The following is a 23936-nucleotide window of genomic DNA, read 5'->3' as shown; positions in this document are numbered from 1 at the left end:
ATAGTTCGTCAGTGTTGGCTAACAGAATCACCAACCACTATATTAGCAACACTGTCGGTAGCTGTCACTTCCAATACTACTCGATGCTTTGTTCTTAAAAATTAGTGATACCGTTTGGCTTGTTTTTTGGGCAACTTTGTTTTGCTAGCTAATACAACTGACGCCCGTACTTGGCTCAGTTAAGTGACTTTATATCCACCATGGGAAAAATATTTTATGAATAAAAAATTGTTTACTAGATATGGCAAAAGTATAAAGACAATAATATGAAGACCATTAAAGTAAAAAATAATAAAAGAAAAAAACAAATTTACATTCAATTGTTGCTTATTATTTTATGCATTTTTTTAAACTAATTAATTTAGCTCTTTTCCGTTGCTTTCAAATTTAGCTTGATCGATTTGGCTTTTCTTATTGTGCCGCTGTCACTTTCGATGCTACTCGATACTACTCGATACTGAACTGTCAAAATTGCCACGCTAGAGTCGTCGAGCTAAACTTCCGCTGTCTATTCGTTCTTTCGTTCTCAAACCGTCGTCAAGACTAGAAGGAAAATGAGAGCTAAGGTAATTTGCAAATTTCAAGTGGTAGTTAAGAAAAAGTGATGAAAATAAAATGTGCAAAATAAATATGAATGAAATGAAAAGTGCAACAATCTAATGGTTTTTATCAACTTATTTCATTGCAGTGGCGTAAGAAGCGTATGCGTAGGTTGAAGCGTAAGCGCAGGAAGATGCGTGCACGTTCCAAGTAAGCTGTGCCCAGCCATCGACCGTTGAATGGTAAGTAAATCACTCCCACCCCTCTCGCTCCATGATATTTTGCTGCCGGCCATTGTCCAGCGGAGCCCCTGCCGTCACGCGACATACTAATTTAGTGGCTTTTTCCTTCTATTTGCAGGAACTTTTTGACACTACAACAACACCGAGTCCGTAAGAGCATGCCGTTTTAAGCCAAATCACGAATTTTCGCCCTCTACTTTTGATAAGGGAGAAAGGGACGCGAAAGGGCGGGATCTGGCCCACGTAATTTTCCACACAAAAAAATACACGAATTCTGCATTTAAAAACGCACTTCGAAAAATTTCTTGTTGAAGTTTTCTTCTAAATAAATTACTGGAGTTTCTTAACAAATTGTTCCACAAGAAAAAAAAAATCCAACACATGTGTTCAATTTTTGGTGCTATAGCGGAATTTTTTGCAGTTTGCTTCAACCTAACCACATTTTCTCTAAAGTGTGTGTGTGAGTATGTGCGTGCATGTAATCATGTGTTTGCCTGTGTGGAGCACATTTTGCTTAGTCAAACCGGCTAACTATATGTAAAGGAAATTGTTATTTATCTGTCCACATTTATAACTATCAAATGTTAAGAAGATGCGGACGCCATCCGAAGGAACGGAACCGAGAACCATCGTAAACAAAAGCAGAGGAGTAGTTCGTGGCCATCAAGAAGCTAGCTCTGGGACTTGGCAGTCAAATCAACAAAGCCAAATCGTCTCAAGAGTCAAGGCCAAGGCAATAAATTCTTGGCCTTAATCGGCTAATACAATTATTCAAATCACATAGGAATCTGACTACACTAGAGCAGCAGTTTCTCCTCCTGTTAAGGAGGGAGAAACACCGATGTAAGGGGAATACTATTCTGGGCCCGCGTGTCGTGCGCTTCTCGTTCTCGTCAGGTTTTTGTGCTTTTGGTGGGTTCCCTTCGGAAATATCGATTTGCTGGTTGGTGGCACCCCAGAGGAAAAAAATGTTGAAGCCAGCAACACACAGTCAAGTCAAGTCAGTCAGTCAGAAAGCGTTTGTTCATTAGCGCCTTGATTTCTTCTTCAATTATATATGCAGATGTGCCCGCCCTTCTTTCCTCTCCCCTTTGGGCACTCTAACCACTCGCACACCCCTTCGCCTGAAGGTCGTTTGTCACTGTAATACACACATAAACGTCTCGTTCAGCCGAGTAAGCAGAAATTTTAATGTAACAAGCAGAAATTACGATTTTGGTTTGAGTTTGTTGGTTGGATGGATGGATGGGTATGGGAGACGGAAGATTGAGTGCTGGGTGGGGGGTGGCGTCGACCACCGGCAAATGCCACTGGCAGGCAGTTAGTTCCTTTTTGTTGTCTGGAACAAGACACACAAGATTGAAGAAGGAGGCGGTTGGGGGGCTACAGGTGGAGGAAGCATGTGTACGTGTGTACTTTTAAGTGCATAAAATGAAAAGTTGTGTTCTCGGTTTAGATCTCAGCCTCATCTCTGGGTGCGGGTGCTGCTTTGCTGGGTCTGTGGTCTTGTCTTGGGTGGTTTTCTGTTTGGGCAAACATGCGGCGTCTGTCTCTCATCATCATCATCATTATCATTATCATCATCGTACACAACAGAAACAGACTGAAAGTGTCCTTGTTGTTATCCCATGTATTTGTTTGCCGGCTTTCCCCGTGCCGTGTTCCACCCACCCCGCTCCATGAACAACCAACCAAACAACAAGCTGTTTTCAAGCGTTCTATTAAATGCAATTAAGCACTTTGCTTCGGATTTTCCGCCATGCATTTGCATTAGAAAACTTTTAGTTTTTGCTTTGCCGCTTACAATCTGCTCGGTCGTTTGGCTATCGTTATCGGGCAGGATATAGAGATGAGCAAGCAATTATATTCAGTGACTAAGTAAGGCAGGGGACATTTATTTATCCTGCACTAACAAGAGTGCGATGGGTTTCCGTTAGTTGAAATTGAAATTGCTGAAACTTTAGCAAAGAAACTTTTCACATAGTTCATTTAGGACAAATTAAATAAAGTAATTGATCAATTTAAGTTGAAGGCAAACTATATTAGATATAGTACATAAGTATATGGATGAGTTTAGACCTCAACATCATCAATCTTCTAATAACTTTGACTAAGCTTTAGCGTAAACACTAAAAAGTTGCAATTAAAGTAAACTGAATGAAAGAGAAAGTATATATAGTATGTTTATGTGTACTAATTGATTAATTAAAACAAGTTAACTAACAGAGTTTTAATTTATTATTATAAAAAGATGAGTTTGATGAGCAGTTTAACTACTGTTTAAGTAAGGACTTTAAAAATTGGCCAAGCGATTAGACAATTTTAAAGTAAAATAACTAAAAATTATTGAAGTGATTAAAGTGATAAAATAAGTTATTTAACTTCAAAATTATATAAGCGATTGAAGTTTACTTGTTTTAAGCTAAAGATACAAATTTATAAATTAAAGTGCCAGATAACCAACTAAAGTAGTTAAGTAAAATGCCTACATATGGGTAAGAAATCAGTAAAATATAACTCTTTTTTGACATTATGTCATTAAAATATAAAACACAATGTTTTTAAGTGTACAAATATTAAAGTTAAATCTTAACTGCTTTTAATTCAACGTTATCTGACTGTAAATGTTAAATGATTGGCATAAGGACGACATTTGCAATTATTATGACATTTTTGTTTAAGTTGATTACACATTTGTGCGCTATCCTGTGCAATGATTTGTCCACCTTTGTTTTGTTTTAAAGGTAAAAATAGAAAGCTTAAAATATAAAATATTTGCTAGCTAATGGACTCGACAGTTCTCAGTCACAGTGACTTGTTCTTGTCATTTGCATATCTGAATGCCTGAGGCTTTATCCTGTGGCTACATGCATGTTTATTTAAGCCCCACCCCCTGGCCCCCCTGACCAGCTCCTTTTACCGTGCCACACACCATAACATCCACAAACACACACACACAGAGGGAGGCAGGCAGGCTGGCAGTCCCGTTATTTAAAATTATTTTACCACGACACGTGTATTTTTATACTGTTCTGGCCATGCCATGGAACGCCGCCAAGTCTTGAGTGTATGTACACCGCTACCACCACTTGCATGTTCGTCTATAATTTGTCCGGGCTGCTGCGGCTACCCCACCAAGAGTGTGTGTGAGAGAGAGAGAGAGAGAGAGAGAGAGAGAGATGGAGGCAGAGGCGAAGGCGGCGGCGGTGGCCAGTTTTGTTTGAGTCACGTAAATACACCGTGTTGTCAACTTTGCCAGTTCCTGTGCCCCGTGCCCGTGTGTTTGAGCTCGAGCCTGAGCCTGGTGACCCATATAGCCCCCTTCCTATCCACAAAAAGGTCTTCCCTATCCCTGCACCTGCTATACTTTACTTAACCTCACTGTTTGTGTGTTCTTCTGTGTGTGTGTGTGTGTGTGAATGTGAGTGTTTTTTGTTTGTTTCTTTCTTTTGTGGTTTGCCTTCCAAAAACAACAAAAAAACAAAAATTTATTCTCACTTTTTTCTCTAATTTAATTGCCGCGCCACATTTGCGCTGATTTCCGTTTTATTTTAGCTGCCATCGAGGGCTGTTTTAGGCATTTCCATTAACCTGGCAGCTTTGTGTGCTTATGTTTGCTCTGAAAAGTGCATTCGTTTTGCCCGGCCTCACCCCCTCTTAAGCCCCAGAAACAATTTCTTTTACATTTGGCCACAATGGCGAAATGCAGCAGCAATAACAACAACAACAGCAGCAACAACAAGGACAACGAGAGCAAGAGTTACTATACAAAATGGCGGCGTCTCGTTCCATTTCCCGTTGTGCCACTTGCAATTGTTATTGCAGTTGACTTTTCTTTTTTGGGTTCTTTCTAATTAGTGCCGTTCCACTTACCTCCTCGTATATGAAGGTGTCAATCTCCTCCAGCGGCTTGCCATACATATCTTCCGGAAAGGGCTCGAATTTTCGGGGCAAAACATCGCCATCCTCCACAGAGGCCTTGGTGCGCGGATGGAAGCCATATTCGCGCACCAACTGTATGTGGCGATTCTCGTGCTTGACCTGCGACTTTTGCGTGTAGGCAACGACTTGATGTTTGGCAACTGCAATATAAGAAGGCCAAAAAAGGCAGCAGAGAGAAGAAAAAGGGAGAAAATGAAGAAAAAGTGTAAAAGATTAATCACAACTTAATTTTTTTTTTTTTTTGGGGTACACACGAAGGGGATTTGCCTGTAAAGGGCGATTTTTGCTATAAATAAAGGTTTAACCAGCCAATTAATGTGTTATGGTAAAAAAAGTCCAATTAAGAGTTTGTCCTACTTCCTTCACCCAAAAAGCTTTCGAAATAATGTCTGCATTTTTAAAGATTTTGCAATATAAAGTTGAAAAAGTTTATATTTAAGTTAGCCGAAATTATACTTTAAATAGAAGAAAGAATCTTTGTCGACCTTTCAGACAATTTTCAAATTCATTGTACCTTTTTTTAAAAAGAGCGAATGGGCCTCGCAGTTTGGCTGTCCCACCTTGCGTATACGTTATGTTGGAGTATCAGTTCATAGCTACGGGGCGGCCAAAAAAGTAAATCCCCCACTTAGTGAAAAGGAATGCATTTGTTAAATGTTAAACAAATAATGTAAATAAACTTATATTTCTAAATTCGAAAAATTAGTTGCCAAATCGGCATGTAGACTTATTTATTTAGTTAAAACTTTTTCTAAATTATAAGTTTTTGACTTTAGTTTATTTTCTTTTGTATTTGGTTTTTTTTTTTTTTCGTTTTCCTTGACCAAAGACCGCAGATGACCGAGAACTCGACGAAAGTTCAGGTCCTCCAGGCAGTGGGCGGGGGTGTGGCCGGAGCCTGTACACGATTCGTGTGCCAGCCATTCGATGTGTTGAAAATACGTTTCCAATTGCAAGTGGAGCCGGTGAAAGGGAGTCACGAATCATCGAAATATCGTGGCATGCTGCAGGCTTTAAGTTCCATATATAAGGAGGAGGGATTGCGTGGCGTTTGGAGGGGTCACAATTCCGGCCAAGTAATGAGCATTACGTATGCCTTTGTCCAGTTCTGGTCGTATGAGCGTTTGAAAATATTGGCCAATCGAACGGAATTCTTTTCCAATCGTCCACTCTTGACGTTCTTTATGTGTGGCGGCTTGGCTGGTTGTTTGGGTACAATCGCCTCACAGCCATTTGACATTATCCGGACAATGATTGTGGCATCCGATGCGCATAGTCGTTCCAGCAAGGTTGACATCTTTAGCGGCGTGTATAAGATAATACAGAAAAAGGGATTACTTGGCCTAACAAGAGGTTTGCCATTCACATTGGTTCAGGTTTTCCCATTGGTCGGAGCCAATTTTCTCATTTACAAATTTCTTAATGAAACGGTCATAGTGGCTCACGAGCGTATAACCAAAAAGCCCAATCCACAACGCACTATCCCTGGATTTATTTTGTTTATGAATGGTGCACTGGCTGGTGTGGGTGCCAAAGTCTTAGTCTATCCAGCGGATGTGGTCAAGAAGCGTATACAATTGAGTGTTTTCGAGGATGAACGCAAATCCTTCGGCCGCAATCCCATATGCCCGTCATTTGTGCAGTGTGTGGCCTCCACATATCGAGTTGAGGGCATTAGCGGCTTCTATAAGGGCATGTCCCCCACTCTCTTCAAATCTGGTCTGACAACAGCATTTTATTTTACTGTCTATGATCATTTTAACCGTTGGTTCATTCGGCCTTTGCGGGAAAGTGCCGAAAGCAATAAGACGGGGAAAAAGAGAGGAAAGTAATGCATTCCTTGAGCCAAGCAGGATATCCCGTAAAAGATCTCGGTTTCACGAAATGATTAAATTATTATATAAAACTAAAATTTATTTTTCTTTTTGTTTCAACAAGGCAAATGGGATGGATTTGATGGTATAACTTAAGAGGGGGGATTCAACAATGAAATGGAGCACATAGAGACTAGATGGCCAATGCTGTTTGTGGTAAAATCTAAGCCCAGCCATTTGAGCTGGAACCAGACCAACCGCCAGCAGCAGGTGCTGAGTAGCTGTAACCAGCATCACCACCACCACCACCGCCTCCATGTGAGCCGCTTGAAGCAGCAGCCACGGCAGCATATTGAGAGTCATCATGACCACCGCCATAGCCACCGCCGCTGCTGTAGCTGGAGCCTCCACTGTAGCTGTTATAGCTGGATCCACCACTGCTGTAGCTGGAGCCACCACTATAACCACCACTGCTGTAGCCACCGCTGTAACCGCCACTGCCCGAACCGGCAGATGCTGCTATGGCAGCGACATTAGCCTCATCGTGTCCATGTCCTCCGCTGCTGTATCCACCGCCACTGCTGTAGCCACCACCGCTGCTGTATCCACCACTGCTTGAACCGGCAGCAGCTGCTATGGCGGCGACATTAGCATCATCGTGGCTATGTCCTCCACTGCTATAGCCTCCGCCTCCACCACCGCTGTAACCACCGTGAGACGATGACGCAGCAATGGCAGCAATATGGGCCACACCGTGATCTCCGCCTCCGTAACCACCACCACCACCGCCTCCGCCATGTCCATGATCGGAACCAGAGCCAGCTGCCGCTGCAATGGCTGCAATCTTGGCATCATCATGACCGGAACTGTAACCGCCGGAGCTATAGCCACCAGAGCTGTATCCACCGGAGCTGTGACCACCTTCATAGTGTCCACCGCCACCGCCACCGCCGCCTGCATGATTTTCAGTGATCACAGCGTAAGTGCTCACATGACCACCGCCTCCATGGCCACCGCCGCCGCCGCCGCCATGACCATGATCATGAATCTCATAGGCTTGGACACCACCGCCGCCACCACCTCCGGCACTGTAACCGCCAAAATCATGATGTTCATGGTGATCGTGTCCGCCGCCGCCGCCTCCACTTTCGGGCAAATGAATGCGAATATGAACATGTTCCCGACCAAAGGTGGGCTTGCTTAAGGCCAATGGAGTGGCCACCAAGAGCATGGCAATCTATAGGTGATGAAAAGCAATCAATTAGGATCCAATTTCCCCCTTAGTGTGTCTCCATCACTTTAAAACTTACAATGAAACGAGCTGCCATTCTGCTTAAGGATTCCTTTCAATATCCGTTTCTTTCTCTCGCTCCCTGTGAGTGTGTGTGTGTGTCTGTTCAGTCGGGCCCCGTCTGTGTTGGGCTATATGATTCGACTGGAAATGATTTGCCCAAAGACTTGGCACGCTGTTTTTATACCAAACCAAATGGCCAAAAACAGATTATGTAACTGAAGCCAGCGTTGTGCCAGTCGTTGAGGCAAGTGCCAGAGATAATCTTTGCAAGAGAGAAGACAACGGCGACGACGACGTCGCTGATGACGATGCAAAGAGATGAAGAGATGCAGAGGCGAAGCTACCTTACACCACGACCATCGTCGTCGACCACGACCCATTGAAGGCCACATTGTTTCGTTTCGTTTTCCATTTCATTTCTCACATCTTGTCATCTCACTCTGCCGCAAGAGAGTGTTGACCTTTCACCGCCCTTTTTTTTGTTTTTGGCAAAACTCTAGCTCTGACTTCCCCCTCCTTGTCGCCGTCGTAGTCGTCGTCGTTGTTAGCTTGCGATCTCTTCCGCTCTTCCGCTCTTTCAGTCCAGTGCTCCACTTTCATCGTGTCTAGTGAAAATCTCTCGTCATTTGCCCTAAGCTTATTAGGTATTTGTACCTGTTATTTTTGTTGTGTCTATTTTTTTTTTTTTTTTTTTTAATTCGTATTTTACATTTTTTGACGTAAGCTTCAAATTTTGTAAATCGAAAATCAAATTAATATGCAACTTGACCAGTTCCAGTTCCACTGGCCCAGGGCCTTGATGCTGTTGTTTGGCCCAGCTGCTTGTTTGGTATATTAACCGTTAGTTATTTTCGTTACTTTTGCTGCTGCTGCTGCTGCTGTTTGTTGTTGTTTGCGATGTTTTATGAGTGTTCGAGAGTCTTTGATATGAACTTCCTATTGGCAATTCCTTTTTGTGCGGGGGGACTTGCATAACGTGGACCGTCTGCATCAGGTTCAAGCATGCCTACACACACACAAACACACACACAGGCAAATATATGCATGTAATACATTGAGAGTGCGATTGGCCAAGGGTTTTTTTTTTTGTCCTTGTCATTTTTTATTATTTTGTTGTCGTATTTTTTCTTTTCTCCCTTAATGTTGTTTTTGTTATTGTTATTTTTTCGAAGCCATTAAATATTTATTTATGACTGTCCGGTTATGGAAAATTTATTTGCCACCCAAATTGGCCGGAACGGTGGACAACTGGAACAACCAAACTGCAAAAGTTCTATAAAAGAAAGAACTTTTTACACTGGCCAGAGACGAGGATGAAGGGGGCGCAACGAAGAGAATGGAAGGTAAAGTAAGCTTGAATTGCGAATACATAATAAAATTTCTCTTTCACAAAATGATAATGGAGAAATGCTGTGGAAAAGTTTCATCTGTTCAGCTGATTCAGTTACCTACATATGTATATATAGTTTTGTTTGAAGTTTGTTTCATTTCAGAAAAGTAATTAGTATCCAGAATGTGTGTGTTAGCTGATACATACACACATACATACATATGTATGTATATGAATTCCACACAATAGCAAATTGAAACTTTTTCTGTAATTCATCTATTGTATATTTTGATTAACTATTTCAATTAAGTGCCAATATTAACTCAATGTATCACAAATCGATTGTAATCGAGTTAATCAACTACTAATACATAAATAAAGTATAAGGTATAATGTTAATAAACATTTATTTTATAAATTGAATTTAAACCGGCTCGAGGTCAATCTTACAAAAGAAGATTATTTCAAAGGTAACACACAAAAAGGTGAGCAGGTTGTCTGTATAGCTATTTCAAGAACTACCAAGTTCTATCATCAGCAGACTTTGCTAAAGAACTCCAGAATTGCAATAGCCATACCATGTCTTCAACGCTAAAACTAGTTGGGAATTACATTGCCAACTAAATGAAGCGAAAAAAGCTGGCGAAGCCTACAATACCGAAGACCACCTTTTGTGCATTACCCTTAGGCGCTGTGATTTATTTTATAGTTTATCTTAAAAGTTTAGTAACCGAATCCTTGCAAGAGTGAGGCCTTAGTCCTTGCCAAAACAAAAGGGCACAAGGAGTGCAAAAAATGTAATTTTGAATAACGAGTATTTTTAAAAATAGATTTATTATAAAAGAGGAGCAAAAAACAAACAATTATTTCCTTTTACCTCAGGCGGCAAACTACCAAGCAAAGTTTTTGGTTAATAATAAACTATAAATAGTTAAGTAATCATAACAAATTTCATAGAAAATATCCTTGAAAGTTTCATGGAAATTCTTTGTTGATTTACACTATTTACTATATATCTAAATTTCTACTTTTGTTGACCTCCTATTATTAATTCTTCATTTGAAGGGGCTTATAATTTGAAATTGAAAATAAATTTTGTATTTTGCTAATTGATGTAATTAACCACATAAAAATTTACAAAAAATAGCAAGTGAGCAAAAAAGAACAACTAGATGAGAACATGTTCAGTTTAATGAATAACTCCTTTTTGTTCACTCACTCATGAGCAATTCATGTTATGATCAAAAATTGTTTATTTTGTTTTGTTTTTTAAACTTAACTCACTTATTTTGTTCACTTGCTCCCCTGTTTTAGTAAGAAACTAAATTCAATTTAATGAATTGAATGTTTACTTGATTAAAGTTTGATTATTTATGTACATAAGATAGAGAGTTGCATGAATATATTCAAAGCTATATATTCAATACATTCTAAGCTATATACTCAATATATTCAAACCAATATCTGCATGAATATATTTAACTAAACCAAAATGAATTAAATAAACACAAGACCTTACATAGTGGTCGAACTACATAAATCCTTCATTCACTTTACAACTAAATCGAATGAATTAAGAACCGTATCAAATCTATAAATATTGAATTAGAAATACTTATGGATGTAAATGCAACGCCTGAATAGGCAAAACCATATTCCTATATATGTAGACATACATATGTTCTTTATCTAATTTTGTATTTGAACCTTTTATTAAATTATGTATGCACATACATATTTATTGTGTCTTGGTAAATATTTCTCCCTCTTGTGGAAAGGTCTTACAAATAGCAAAAATAGTTTCACTTTCATGGGAAACCAAAACAAAATGTTAGAAAATTGCCCATATTAGTTTATTTTATTAAATTATATTGATATAGCACATCTACATGAAACTATATACATATGTATAACCATATTAAAATTTCTTGATACTTGCTCAAGCATATATTTTTTCTTCTCCATTTCTTTTATTACTATTTTTTTTGTTAGGAAAATGTCTGGAGCAAGAAAGTTGACTGTTCATTTCAGAGAATTTTTATTAAAGATTCATTCTGTTGCATAAATATTGGATTTAGTTAAATGTTGGTATTTGGTTTTTTTCTCTCTCTCTCTCTGTGTGTTTAGTTTCTTCTTAGTTTTAGAGTTCTTCTGGTTTTATGTTAGAGAGTTGCGGGAAAGTTAAATGATTTATTCATGTCTAATGCACTTTCATTTCTTGCTTAATCAAAAACTTTCTTGGTAAGAAACTTCTTCCGCTATTGCACAAATTCAGTTTTGAGTGCTTGGTCTTGGGTCAATTGGAGTTAGGAAGCTGCTGGCCATTTCATCATCTTTCAGGGTCTTGCAATTGGGTTAGGTCAAATTTGTCCCGTCCATCATAGCTGGATGGATGATATCTCAAGAGTCGGCTTTTCTGTGTTTGCGACCATTATTGGGTTAAGCCTTGCCTTGCAGGCGGTCATCAGAAAATACATATATATATATCTTGTCATGCTTTGCTGCAATGTTGGCAAAGACAACCAAAAGAAAAAAACCAAGAAAGTAAGTAACTACAACGAACCTAGTATACCTAGCAGCAAGTGAGAAAGACGGTTCAGAGTTTTAAGTTAATTTTCATGCCATTTCCCAGGCTGATTCTTTATTTATAACTCGGCTAGTTTTGTTCGGATTTTTATGAAATTTTGGGAACTGATAGATATTATTTATGTTATTAGGCATCCCAATTTTTATAATTTGAGTCTATTTATTAAGAGGGAGAAACAAATCATCAACTTGACCTGCATACTAAGTTTTCCTGTATAACTCCGCTAGTTTTGTTCCGATTTTTATGAAATTTTGGGAACTGATAGATATTGTTAAGCTGAATAGGCATCCCAATTTTGCGTTTTAAAAGAGGGACATGCCTCAATCTACTATCATTAGATACCGAACACGAATATATGAAATTGAACCACTAAATTTTGTATTTCATTGACAATAATATGCTCTGCTCGGCATGCCTATTATGGGGTATTCAAAGAAAAAACCAAATGTACCATGGATATTTTTTGGTTTATTTTTTTCGCCACTCATCATCATCATCAGCAGCAGCAGCTACATACATACAGTGGCAGCGACAGAAGCAACATTGCTTACATCAGAGCATCATCATCAGAGTAGGAGAGGTCATGGCCAGCGCCTGTGCATTTTGTATCTGTATCTTTCGCTTCACTCGCTCTCTCTTTTCCTCTTTCTCTTTTATTTACAGTCTCCCTCTTTCTTTCTCTCTCTTTTTCTCTCTCTTTGTATCTATTTTTCTATTTCTCTATCTATCTGTATATTGTTGTCCATTGTTAGGGCTTTCGCTGATGATTAGCTAGTCTTTTCATTAGCATTGAGCGACTATGAGGCGATGGATGGGCGAGTGGGCCGATGCTGCTGCAATTTTCATTAAACCGTTTGAAACGGGGCCAAAAGAAAAAAACCAAAAAAAAAGGCAAAACAACAAATCAACAAATAAATAACATGCCTACATCTGGTTTTTTGTTGATTAACATTTCCATCTGTTGCCAAATCAATTAATAGACATTTAAATTCACTCGAATTGTTAACAAAAGCGAAGACAAGCCTCGCCTCGGTTGGTTGGTCATGAAATACCGTTACTTCTTACATAAAAAACTTGACTTCCTACCGTGCATACATACATATAATCGAATATATCAAAAATCCAAAATCAAAAATGAAAAGCAGAAGCAACCAAAGACAACACCAACGCTTTAAGCTGTTACCAATCAAATGGGATACCAAAAAAAGTTTGTAGCTTACATTAACTAGCGGAGAGTGGGGGGAGAGAGTCAAGAGACGGGGGATTGGGTGAGAGGCCCAGTGAAATAACAAGTATTTGGGTTTACAAGAGGCGCCACAGGGCCAACACAACACACCAAAGCGAAAGAGGATGAGGATGATGATGATGATGATGACTCTGGGTAACCGGTTGGCGGTCGCACATTAACATTATTGTAAATGCAACAAAGACGCACATCTTCCCCATATTGCATAATAAGTAAACCCGCTCGGTGCTGCATCTTCATGCGGAAGCAAAATGATTCTCAAAGAGCCAAAATTGCACACAAACACAAATTCAACAAAAACTGAAAAACCAGTTGCAACTGCATGTTGCAGCTGCATTGCTTTGATAGACCTTTGCACAAGTTCAATGGTGACTGGAATATGGATTCAGTTTTTATTTGGGCTTTGTCATAATTGCACTTTCTATTGCCGGCAGTTTCCTGAATTAAAAGGAGCTCTAAAATTAAATTGCAAGAGGATAAAAGATAGAGATGGAGTGAGAGATTGCAAGGATAGAATTTGCCAGAAGGTAAAATGAAACTAAAAATGCAGCGAGAATGTCGAACAAAAACAAACAAAAAAAAAAAAAAAGAAAGAAAAAAAAAAAAACAGTAGGGAGAAGAAAAAGAGATGCAAAAATTGCTCTCTACATATTTAATTAGTTTCCGTTTCCGTTCATATCTGTAATCCCTTCCCGCCATCAGCCATCATCAGCCTTTGTGTGCCTCAGTGGGTGTGTGGGTGTGTGTGTGTTTGACTGCATTGTGTGTTAACCCTTTATTTTCAGCGCCACATCCTCCGGCCACTCTTTCCCTTTGCAACCTCCTGATACAATGGCAATTCTGGGAATTGAAGAGAATTTGGTATGGCGTTGCGTAACTTATGACCAGTCATCATCAGTCTGAAGTAAAACTTTTCTATAAAGGAATGACCGATTTTCATTTCCCACTCTCTCTCCAACGTCTCGCCCACACTATGAACACACATATGTATGTACATATATGTATAGGCTTTACCCCATTTCCCCCATTTCGATTTCGATTTGTTTATCATTTATTTAAATTGCCCTTGGCAAAAAAAAAAAAGGGTCTTCGGAGGCGCCATTAAGCTGGGTCCTTGGTCTTTTGAATTCGCATTTTTATTGGCCCTGGCAGGAAGAGGCTCAGACTGCAAGAGTCAGAGGTTAAAAAGTACCCACACACCATACACACCCACCCACACACACTTATACACACTGTGAGCAATGCTCTTTAATTATGCTGATGAGCACAGAGGGCAGAAGCCAATAAAGCCAAGCACAAAACACGCACCACAAACACAGACCAAAAAAAGAGCAGGACTAGAGAACTCACTCCATCCATAATCGACTCAAACACACACACACACACATACAAGAACCTCGAACCTCCTAACCACCAGCCAACAAAAGCCCAAAAACTTGGCACAGTGGATTGTTGTCCCTTGAATAGCTCAAAAACAAGCTTTTGATGTAGCTGAAGTGGAAAGCATCAACAATCAGCAAAGAAAAATCAACTCAACGCAAAGTTTGTCATTCGTGCAAAATCTAAAATTAGTCGGAAAACTTTTAAATTTCATTATTATTGTCTGTAATAACATTTCTTATAAGAGAATGCTCAATATAACATCTTCAATTCAATGTCATCAGCTAATGACCAATAATCTAACATTTTAACTGTTAAAAAGATCAATATCGTCAAGTAGAGATAGGTAAATTTTAATTAAAAAGTCTGTTAAAGGAATAGAGAAATCCATTTGAGAGTTTTAATCGTTTATTTTGACAAATCGGACATAAACGTTGTCAACTAACTAGAATTGTTTGATTAACAACAGTTTTTAATTGAAGTAATATATGAACTTAAACATATATTGACTCATGAATGCTTAATGATTCATACATAATTTAAAGATCAGCACTAAAGACATTAAATTTTAGAAAATCTTCTTTGGATTTGTTAGGTTTAAGATGGTCAGTCGTGAGAAATGTGGAATAAAGAACTGCAGAAAGTTTTCCCGTAATAACAATGCGCAATCGACGGTACTATTGGCCCTTAAATGGTTAATGATACATAAGCCAAATATCAGCCCTAAAGTCATTAATTTTTTGAAGTCTGGATAGAGGAATTTGTTAGATTTAAGTAAGAAGTTCTATCGCTGTGGCGTTAACCCGTCCGATTCGGGAAGGCCAAATAATCCTTCCATAAATTACATGGAAGTAACTTAATAATAAAAAAAAAAAGTAAGAAGCTCCAGAAGTATTTTTCTTAACAATAATTCTCAATTTCTATAAAATCCATAACACAATAGACCACAAACGGTCTATCTTTGACCTCGAGTGGATGTCCATCCGGCAGAACTTAATCTCTTCATTTAAAGCATATTAATAGTTGTACTTAACTATAAATTCATTTAATACTAATAATTTTTGAATGAGAAGCATTTAGCGAAGTTGGTTTCCATCTTCATATTGCATACATCAGGGCGCACATTTCAAATTTCCCTTTCTTTTAGCTTAAAAATCTTATGAAACATTCATTTATTATCAATTTGAAGCCATTTCTAAAACATTTGTTTTATTGAATAGTCTTTCTGTCTTATATTTCTTGTTTCTAGACAGAAGAAACATTAATGTTGGAATAATGTATGATGGAAAAGTCATAAGTTAGACACAGCAAATAAATCATGTTTCAGTTTAGAGTTGTCACTACTCAAATATTTATGTACATATATGTATTGATAGTTCTAGTCCTTGTGAATGGCTCACTTTCATTTTCACAGCACTATCAAGGCGAAAGAAGGTAAAAAGATTCAACATTTCCTTATATTCTCCCCAAAGACTTGTTGGTTTTTGCAAAACCATAAAAATGGTATTCCTACATGGCTAATAAATGGTAAATTTCATTTCATCGAAAACCACTGTACAAAGTCCTTTTTAGTATGGTTTGCGTGCAAGTGCCGCTTGTAAGTGTCAGAGGAGCACTCTCAGTTCTCTATTCAGCTATGCTGCCCCTGTTCTCATTTTTAGCCAGATTTGATGTGTATGAGGTAGGACCCCGCTTCCCCAACCTTTCAAGCATTTTACCCAAGAGAGTGAAAACTACATACATATGGATAGATAGAAAGAGACAGACAGAAAGGCGGGGTATACACTCACCTTTCTCTTCATTGAGCGCTGTTTGATCATCACTCATCTTGACTGATTGTCGTCGTTTTGTTGTATTATTATTTAGTTATTATTTAAATCTTTTTTTTATTCTTTTTAATTTTTTCTTTTTTTTTTTTTTTTTTGTGTGGGGGTTAAACGAATCCTTAACGCAGCTGCATGTTTCGATGTCTTTCTCGAGGGATGCCACAATACAAAGGGATTCCGGATTCAAAGGACTCTTGGCAGAGGCGGCGACGTTAGCGTCGGCTTTGTTGTAATGATAATATTGGCTAAGTTTAGCGTCTCTAATATTGTCAACGTTCGCTTTGTTAACCTGTTTTTGGTTGTTGTTGTTGTTGTTGTTGTAGTTTTAGTTATTGCTGTTGTTGTTGTTGTTATATTTGTTGTGCTTATCACGTTTGCCTCTTTCATGGTGCTAAACACTATGCGAAGAGGCGACTATGCAAATCTTATGACTATGAAAGATAAGTTTTGCCATACAAATGGCATATTGCTTAGGCTTTTCGTTTTCGTTTTCTATTTGGCTCTGCCTTTTTCTTCTTTATTGTAATTTCCTTTTCTGTTGTTGTTGGTGTGAATGATTATTAGCTGGATTTACATTTTGCTGAGCTAGAAAGAAAAATAGAAGAAGATTTTAAAATGTTATGTAATCTCATTAAATTGCTACTTAGCAGAAGCAGAAGAAGAAGAAGAAGGCGTCAAGGGTAAGTCAATTGCCCGGCAATTGCTCTTTTTTGCTCTTCTTGCTCGTGTCATGTAACGGTAATTGGCAAAACGCTAATCCCTTACAAGCTTAAGACATTCGCTGCCTCTTCTTCAACTTCTGCCCCACACACCCACGCTCTCACACGCTTTCACACAGACACACACACACACTCATATAAACAAGCGCATTAAAGGAGGTAAAGGAGCAACAACAACAACAACTACATAATGTGTGTATGTAACGGAAAAGATAAAGACTAAGCCAGAAAGAGAGAGAGAGGGAGAGGTAGAGAGCTCTAGGTCTAGGTTAGGTGTAGAATGAGTAGGCCGGAAAATGAGCAACGCTTTAAGTCTTTAAAGCTTAACAGAGATAAAGTTAATTAACATTATGGCATCACACACACACACACAGAGAGAAAGTAAGATACAAGAATTGATAAATGGCGGACAACAACACAAAGCAAAAAGCAATGAGCTTGACGTGGGCGTTGAACAAGCAGCAGCAGCAGCAGCTGAAGTAGAATAAGAATGAGTACTAGAGTAGGTGAAGAAAGAGCAGATGATATAGTGAATGGTGGTGGAGTGGGGGGTGATTTGATGGTTGGTGGGGGATTGGGGAGGTCGATGGGTAGAAAATAAGGCCAAGCTTCGATGCTTTGTTTGCGGCCTGTAGGCTGGCTTCCTGTGTTGTTGTTATTTATTTTCCTTTTTTTTTGTTGCTGTTGCTGTTGCAAAAACTTCTTGACACGTCTCTCGCTTCGCAGTGAGAGAAAGACAGTGAAACACAGGCGCTGCATGGAAAATGGAAAAGCGTTAGATGAAGAGGCGCCCATAAAATATTCAATATCAAGTTTGTCTGCCAAACCACCCAACCTACCCACTCACCCACCATCAGCCCACCACCCAATTCAACTCACTTTCACTGCCGCAATCTCAATCTCAAATAGGGCGCAGGCAGGCAGCAGGCAGGTGATGTTGTCGGTGATGTTCCATCTGTATACATATATATTGTAGGTATGTATATGGGGAATGTGGGAATGTAAAGAGGAGATGTAGCCATTAAGGCTAAAGGTGAAGGAAGCAACGGCAAGGAGTCGCATCTCAGATGATGTAGGATGTAGGAAGGAGCTGGCCCCCCCGATACAGATACTCATTTACTTTGCTTGCGCCCTGCCCTGGGCTAAGCACACAAATCGTCAAAATATTTTTATTACAACAATAAGAAAACGGGCTTCACCTGCCCCCTTTTTCCTTCATATCATTGCCCACCTTTAACACACACACACAGACACACACAAAACACACAATTTTATGTGTGCGGGGAGCCCCAGTAGGGCGTGACCATCAGGCAAGTAGGCAGGCAGCCAGGCAAAAAGGCCAGAAATCGCGGTGGAGTAAGTACTATATAGTAGTAGGTGAGTTGGAATTGGATTTTAAAGTAAAATAAAACTTTTTCGTATTTTGCGTTTGCCCCTAAAAGTTGTGCTACACTTTTTTGTTTTTTGGCACGACAAGTGGAAAAATGTTGCCTAGTTAAGTGCACATCAAGAGCTAATTTATGGGCCAGCAGCGCGAACCCGCAACGCAAACCAAAACTAAAGCAAACCGCTTTCACATGTATTGTGGTTGTTGTGGCCTGCACACACACACACACACACACACGCATGTAAACTTTCACCCAACTTACACACACACACACATACACATGCATGTTTGTTTGTATATATGAAGGTTAGTGCTTCGATTTACCTTTTTTTTTTGCTGCTGTTGTTGTTTGTTTTATTTGGTTTTGTTAAGTTTAAGCATTTGCTAATTGTTGTTGACTCTGGGTTTTAATGGTTGTTGTGCAGTGCGTGGATGTTGCTGCTGCTGCTGCACTCGTTGCTACTGCTGCGGCTGCTGCTGCTGTTGGTTTATGTAATCGGTGCTTGTAGATGCAAGTAGAGATACATGTGGTAGGTATGTATCTATGCACTTCTTACTAATTCTATTTTTAATACACACACACACTCACACAGACAGACAGACACTTATACATATATGTACATATACTTATATACTCATATATGCACACTGTGGGTACATATACTATACACTCATTTGCACTTCACTTTATTTTAGACTTTTACAACACTGGAAGCCTTTACGGCCCTTAGCCACATATTTTGTTGTGCATCTTTTTTCTTTTTCTTCTTTTTTTAATTATATTTCACTTGCGTTCACTTAATTTTCTTTTTCTTGTTGTTGTTGTTGTTTTGTTTGGTTTTAGATTAATTACATTTCTATTGAATTGTTGTTGTCGCAGCAACTATGCAACAAGGCTGAAAGTGCGTCCTGCCCCTGCAACTACAACTACAACTACTTTGTGTATGAAGGAAAGAAAAATAAAAAAAAACAACAAACAAATAAGAAACAAGAAGAAAAAAGAACACGTTGAAAAAGAAATGGAAAAGGAATGTAGGAAAAAGTTTACTTCAGGCACGCACATTGTTTGACACACATACACGCACACACACACGCGCACACCTTCAGCGTGCCACTGCAGACTGCGAAGTGTTATTACAATTTACTGTTGATTTCTTTCGCTAACCGAAAAGAGTCAGGAGAGTGCGAGTGAAAGAGACGGAGAGAGAGAGAGCAGGAAAGAGAGTGTGGGTTCTCGTTTATGCGTATCTGTGTGTGTGTGAGTGTGTGTGAAAGAGCGCGAAAATGTAGGTTAGTTTCCGCTTTATCCTGACGTCGTCGCCCTACAGTCAGTCAGCGTCAGCGTCAGCGCCACATTGCAGCACATTTCACTCTATTTTTGGGCGCTGAAGAATTCTTTCACTGTGTCCCTGCCTCTATCTCTGCGTGTGTCAGTCTCTCTGAGTGTGTGTGTGTGTGTGTATTGCTGTCTTTCTGTATGTGTATGTGTGCGCTTTTTAAATATTTTTCTCTTCTTTTTTTAGTAGTTTTTCTTTCTTGTAATTTTTTTTTTTTTTTTTTTGTTAATCACATACTAGGGACGCGCGTCCTGGTCATGTCGACTGTTCGGTTCTAAGGTTCGTCGTTGACTGGCGACTGAGCAAACGGGTTTTCCTTTCCGTTTGACGTAATCTGCAGAGCGCGCGCCACATACAAAATTCCCCCTATTTAAAGGACGAAGCCGAATTGTGGCAGCAGCAGCAGCAACGTGCGTGCTGCTCTCTGTGTGTGTTTTGACCAAAATGTCAAATGAAAATGCCGAAGTGTGCCAAGTTGGTGCCCCTTATTGGATGGCCTGCCGGCATAAACAAATGCCCAACTGTCGTCCCCCACACACACACACGCACACACACACTCGGAACAATGGGCATGGCAAATGTCCCTTTATTTGTTCGTCACTTTTACTAGTGTTACTGCTGCTGCTGCTGCACCGCGGGCTACCTTCTATTCTTTGTAGCATGAAGAAAGATATAAAACAACAACAATAAAAAACACACACACACATACATACATGAGAAAGAAATGCCAAAATGATTAAGCTTGAATATGGGCCACTGGCTAACAAAGGCAAATGGATGCTGCCGAGCTGCTCATCTGTCTCAATTGGCTGCATTTCGCTACATACGCGTATATGTGGCGTATACGTAATTGACCATCATGACGTATGCGTGATATTTTGTAAGTAAATGCAAAGACATTTCAAAAGTTTTCAGAAAACCAAATAGTAGAGAATAAGTTTTAAATAGCTTAACAATTTTTAGTTCATTCTTTTTCTTTCTTGCTCAATTCTATTAGCAAGCCACCATGGCGTATGCTTAATATTTTCTGTCTATGCGAATGAAATCGTTTTCTAATTGTATGTCTTATTGTAAGACTTGATAGAAGATTGACATGTATGTACATACATTCTAAAAAATAGTTAATAGTTAATAGTTAGAAAGATGATAAGTTATTACAAAAGGAAAACTAATTTAAGTCATTTGAATTTCCAGTTATAAACAAAACTTGTTTTGATTTCTATTCGTTTGTTCGTGAAAAGAACAGACTATAAACCATTAAAGGAACATCGTAGTTACGTTTAAAGAGGACTTAAAAACAATTTAAGTAGTTGAACCTCCTAATAAAATATCTATCCATAATACATTTGCATGTACTTAGCTTGGGTTTTACTTTTTTACCCTTAATATAAGTTAGACTTCTAAAATGGATCCAATGTCATTTGATGGAGAAATAATTTTAAATTTTGAGTTTTGATTTTGGTAAATTCATTAATACATCGTAAGATAGAAATATTTTTCCTGTTCATAAACTATAAGCATAATAATGGCCAAAATAATATAAAAACAACCTAACTATATAATTCCGATCTTTATTATTCATTTTGAAATCCTTGGTCTAATACAAAAACTAAAAGACATACGATTAAATTAAATCAAGTAAAAGTCTAATCTACAGTCGTCTGTACGTTTTTTTCACAATTTTTGCCCAAAATGTACATATATACAGTTTTATGAGAAATAAACAAATCAGTTCACTTCGAGGGGCTCGTTCCAGACGTCCTCTCTCCCGCCACACTTATGAATCACCCTCTCTTTTAATACGCCGATAAGAAGCTGCCCGATAGGCTTAATATTTCACTCATTTGCCTTTCAATTGCTCAGTTTGGTTTGAGATTCTGTAACATTCAGAACAAGCGGATGAAAAAGAATTTTAGTATAGAAATAAAAACGTAATAAATAGTCAGCGATAAGATCGTGACCCAGTGGGAGTAATCAAACCTTGAACGGAAGTTAAGCCGAGGTCACAATGTGGTTACAGGGTTGGCTTCTTTTGCTGCCAATTCTATTGGGTTTGGCTAATACTTCCAATGCCGCCACCGCTGGAAATCATTCGATAAGCTATGAAGCGAAAACCAAACGGATTTTAGATCGAGCCACGCAACGTATAAGTTCAATTTACGATATGAAACGACGGATTTTTCTTCAACTAACATTAAAGGGTAAATCCCCGCTGGGTGGCCAGGCACCCAGTAAATTGGAGGTGGAAATGGAAACCTATCGATTGCTCTATGAGGTGGCCGCCAATCTCAGTGTGGTGCCTGTGGAGCAACTTTCAGATCCTCTAATGCGTCGCAGGGTCCAACGTTTGTCCAAGTTGCAACTGCAAGGACTACGTCCCACTGATTACGAACAGGCCAAGGATTTGCTAAGAACTATGCACAATTTTGTAAACGGGCCTTTGGTTTGTCCAGGAGAAGATTGCTCGGCTCGTAAGCCCTTGGCCATGTATCCGCAGATCATGAACATGAATATGAGAACGAAAAACTATAAGGATTTGTTGGAGAACTGGGTTAACTGGCGTCGGGCAATCAATGACAAAATAACGGCCAAGAACACGTTCATAGACTATGTGCGATTGCTGCGTATCGCAGCCGCTTATAATGGGCACGTTACACCATCTCGTACTTGGTATTTGTACTACGACACAGAGAACTTCCAGGCCGAACTGGAGGCAGTGGTGTGGGAGATAATGCCCCTGTATAGGGAAATTCATGGCTATTTGCGACACGAAGTGCAGCGTGCCTATCCCAAGGCGGATATGAAAAATGACGGTGCCATATCGGCGCCAATAATGGATCAAATCTTATCACAGGATTGGTATTCCCATCAATTTTTCCAGACACCACATCCGAGCAAAGAGCACCAATTGCCATCGGTGGTGAGACGACTTGAAGAGGTTCTTGTGACTCCAGTGAAAATCAATAAGAAGGCGACTGAGTTCTTCGAATCTTTAGGTCTCAATCATATGTCCGAGTAGGTCACTTTGAATCTCTACAATCCACTGGTTTATTTCTAATTTTTCCTTGCACTTTTCCAGCGGCTTTTATGATCGCTATGCTCGACGCATGAACGACGATGAGGGCGGTCCTGATTGTAAGCCACAAGTTTACTATTTCCCACCTGATGTTGCCTTGAGATATTGCCCGAAATTGGATTACAAGAAGATGATGCAAGTCCATGGAGTTATGTGCGAATTGCAATATAATCTTTATAAGCGAAATCTGCCATTTGGTCTGGACTCGGAACCTTGTCCAGGATTTGGCAGTGCTTTGGCTGAAACAGCTGTTCTTGCCTCGGGCACACCAAGACATTTGCATCGTCTGCATATTCTGCTCAACGAAAGTCTTACCGAAGAGCAGTCTCTGAATCGTCTCTTCCGCATGGGTGTCCACACTCTTCTAGCTGTTCCTCAGTACTTTATCAATGACAAATTCCTCGTTGATGTCATGGACGGACGCATCGTTGTCAAGGACTACAATTGTGCCTACTGGAATCTTCAAGATAAATATGCCGGCGTCCAGGCCCCACTGTGGCGTAATGCCAAAGATTTTGATCCAGATTTCAAATTCTATCGTGGTCTCAATCCCGAAACATCGAATACCAAGTTAGTTAGAATGTTTGTTTCTTTGGTTTCTGTGTGAATTGCTTAAATTTCCTCCTCTTTTACTTGCAGAAAATTTTTAGCGGAAATACTTGGTTTTCAGTTCTATCGTTCATTCTGTCTGGCCAGTGGACAATATAAGCCAGGAGATCCCAAATTTCCTCTACACAATTGTGATTTCTATGAGAGCAAGGCGGCTGGTAAAATGATAAAGGACATGATGGAATTGGGCTCCACAAAACATTGGCGTGACATAATGGAAATAGCCACAGGCGAACGGAAACTGAGTGGACGCGGCGTATTAGAATACTTTGCCCCTCTCTTTACCTGGCTCAAAGAGCGTAATAAACAATTGGACATCGAGCCTGGCTGGGATGCCGAAGATTGTGAGTACATAATGAAGGACATTGTTTGACTAAACATTTTTCATGCTTTTATTTTCATTGCAGTTTGTCCCAAGGAATAAAATTAAAGCTTCTATTACTTTTGATTTACATAAAACATATCCACACATCTTTTAGAAAAAAAGCTGTAACAAAACTCAACCAAATGAGATAAGTTTTGCATATGTATAATAACTTGTTTTAATAAATATATTGGCTTAAAGTGAAATGTTCTTAAAGTTAATATTTTGAATGGTCAGTCTAGA

At 39.2% G+C, this 23936-nt stretch overlaps 4 protein-coding genes and 1 long non-coding RNA gene across 22 annotated transcripts in view; 3 read left to right on the top strand and 2 right to left on the bottom strand.

The window, feature by feature from the left end:
* NaCP60E (Na channel protein 60E) overlaps positions 1–19931 on the bottom strand; it is a 39835-nt gene extending 19904 nt beyond the window's left edge. For 10 of the 16 annotated variants that reach the window (XM_068290658.1, XM_068290659.1, XM_068290648.1 and 7 more), the window contains exons 1-4: positions 19882–19931; positions 18632–19243; positions 16166–16786; positions 4656–4864 (exon numbers count right to left, since the gene is read on the bottom strand). In XM_068290658.1, the coding sequence (XP_068146759.1) occupies positions 4656–4864; positions 16166–16202 (246 nt within the window). In that variant the 5' untranslated portion in view covers positions 16203–16786; positions 18632–19243; positions 19882–19931. Of the gene's footprint in view, positions 1–4655; positions 4865–16165; positions 16787–18631; positions 19244–19368; positions 19412–19881 lie in introns of those variants that run through there. The other 6 variants (XM_068290649.1, XM_068290654.1, XM_068290652.1 and 3 more) reach the window with 6 other exon arrangements.
* On the top strand, positions 135–958 carry LOC137576661 (uncharacterized). 3 transcript variants are annotated; one of them, XR_011032309.1, is made up of 4 exons: positions 135–178; positions 392–566; positions 689–782; positions 901–958. It is a non-coding gene; the product is annotated as an uncharacterized lncRNA (long non-coding RNA). The 3 variants fall into 3 exon arrangements; XR_011032307.1 differs by lacking the exon at positions 135–178 and adding an exon at positions 236–250; XR_011032308.1 differs by lacking the exon at positions 135–178 and adding an exon at positions 267–281.
* Tpc2 (Thiamine pyrophosphate carrier protein 2) lies at positions 5435–6636 on the top strand. The gene has a single exon (XM_068290113.1). It carries the CDS (start codon positions 5561–5563, stop codon positions 6554–6556), a length of 996 nt encoding a protein of 331 aa, XP_068146214.1. The 5' UTR covers positions 5435–5560; the 3' UTR covers positions 6557–6636.
* LOC137576804 (uncharacterized) lies at positions 6441–8655 on the bottom strand. Its single transcript, XM_068290112.1, has 2 exons — positions 7849–8655; positions 6441–7775 (listed from the first exon to the last, which is right to left on the bottom strand). Exons 1-2 carry the CDS (start codon positions 7864–7866, stop codon positions 6762–6764), a joined length of 1032 nt encoding a protein of 343 aa, XP_068146213.1. The 5' UTR covers positions 7867–8655; the 3' UTR covers positions 6441–6761.
* Positions 19932–21503: 1572 nt separating the features above from the next.
* On the top strand, positions 21504–23899 carry Ance-5. The gene is made up of 4 exons (XM_068290131.1): positions 21504–22659; positions 22724–23290; positions 23360–23673; positions 23737–23899. Exons 1-4 carry the CDS (start codon positions 21653–21655, stop codon positions 23751–23753), a joined length of 1905 nt encoding a protein of 634 aa, XP_068146232.1. The 5' UTR covers positions 21504–21652; the 3' UTR covers positions 23754–23899.
* The last annotated feature ends 37 nt before the right edge of the window (positions 23900–23936 follow it).

This window comes from Drosophila tropicalis, unplaced genomic scaffold (assembly GCF_018151085.1).
Source record: "Drosophila tropicalis isolate 14030-0801.00 unplaced genomic scaffold, ASM1815108v1 contig_593, whole genome shotgun sequence".
In the NCBI taxonomy this organism is placed as follows: domain Eukaryota; kingdom Metazoa; phylum Arthropoda; class Insecta; order Diptera; family Drosophilidae; genus Drosophila; species Drosophila tropicalis.
Note: the sequence above shows the minus strand (reverse complement) of the source record. Positions and strands in the feature narration are given on the sequence as shown.

Bases quoted from the DNA above. Each gene is read 5' to 3' on its own strand.
- Tpc2 (XM_068290113.1), top strand. From the start codon at position 5,561: ATGACCGAGAACTCGACGAAAGTTCAGGTCCTCCAGGCAGTGGGCGGG.
- Ance-5 (XM_068290131.1), top strand. From the start codon at position 21,653: ATGTGGTTACAGGGTTGGCTTCTTTTGCTGCCAATTCTATTGGGTTTG. The intron at 22,660-22,723 runs GTAGGTCACTTT...GCACTTTTCCAG, and splicing joins GGTCTCAATCATATGTCCGA to CGGCTTTTATGATCGCTATG. The intron at 23,291-23,359 runs GTTAGTTAGAAT...TTTTACTTGCAG, and splicing joins CCCGAAACATCGAATACCAA to AAAATTTTTAGCGGAAATAC.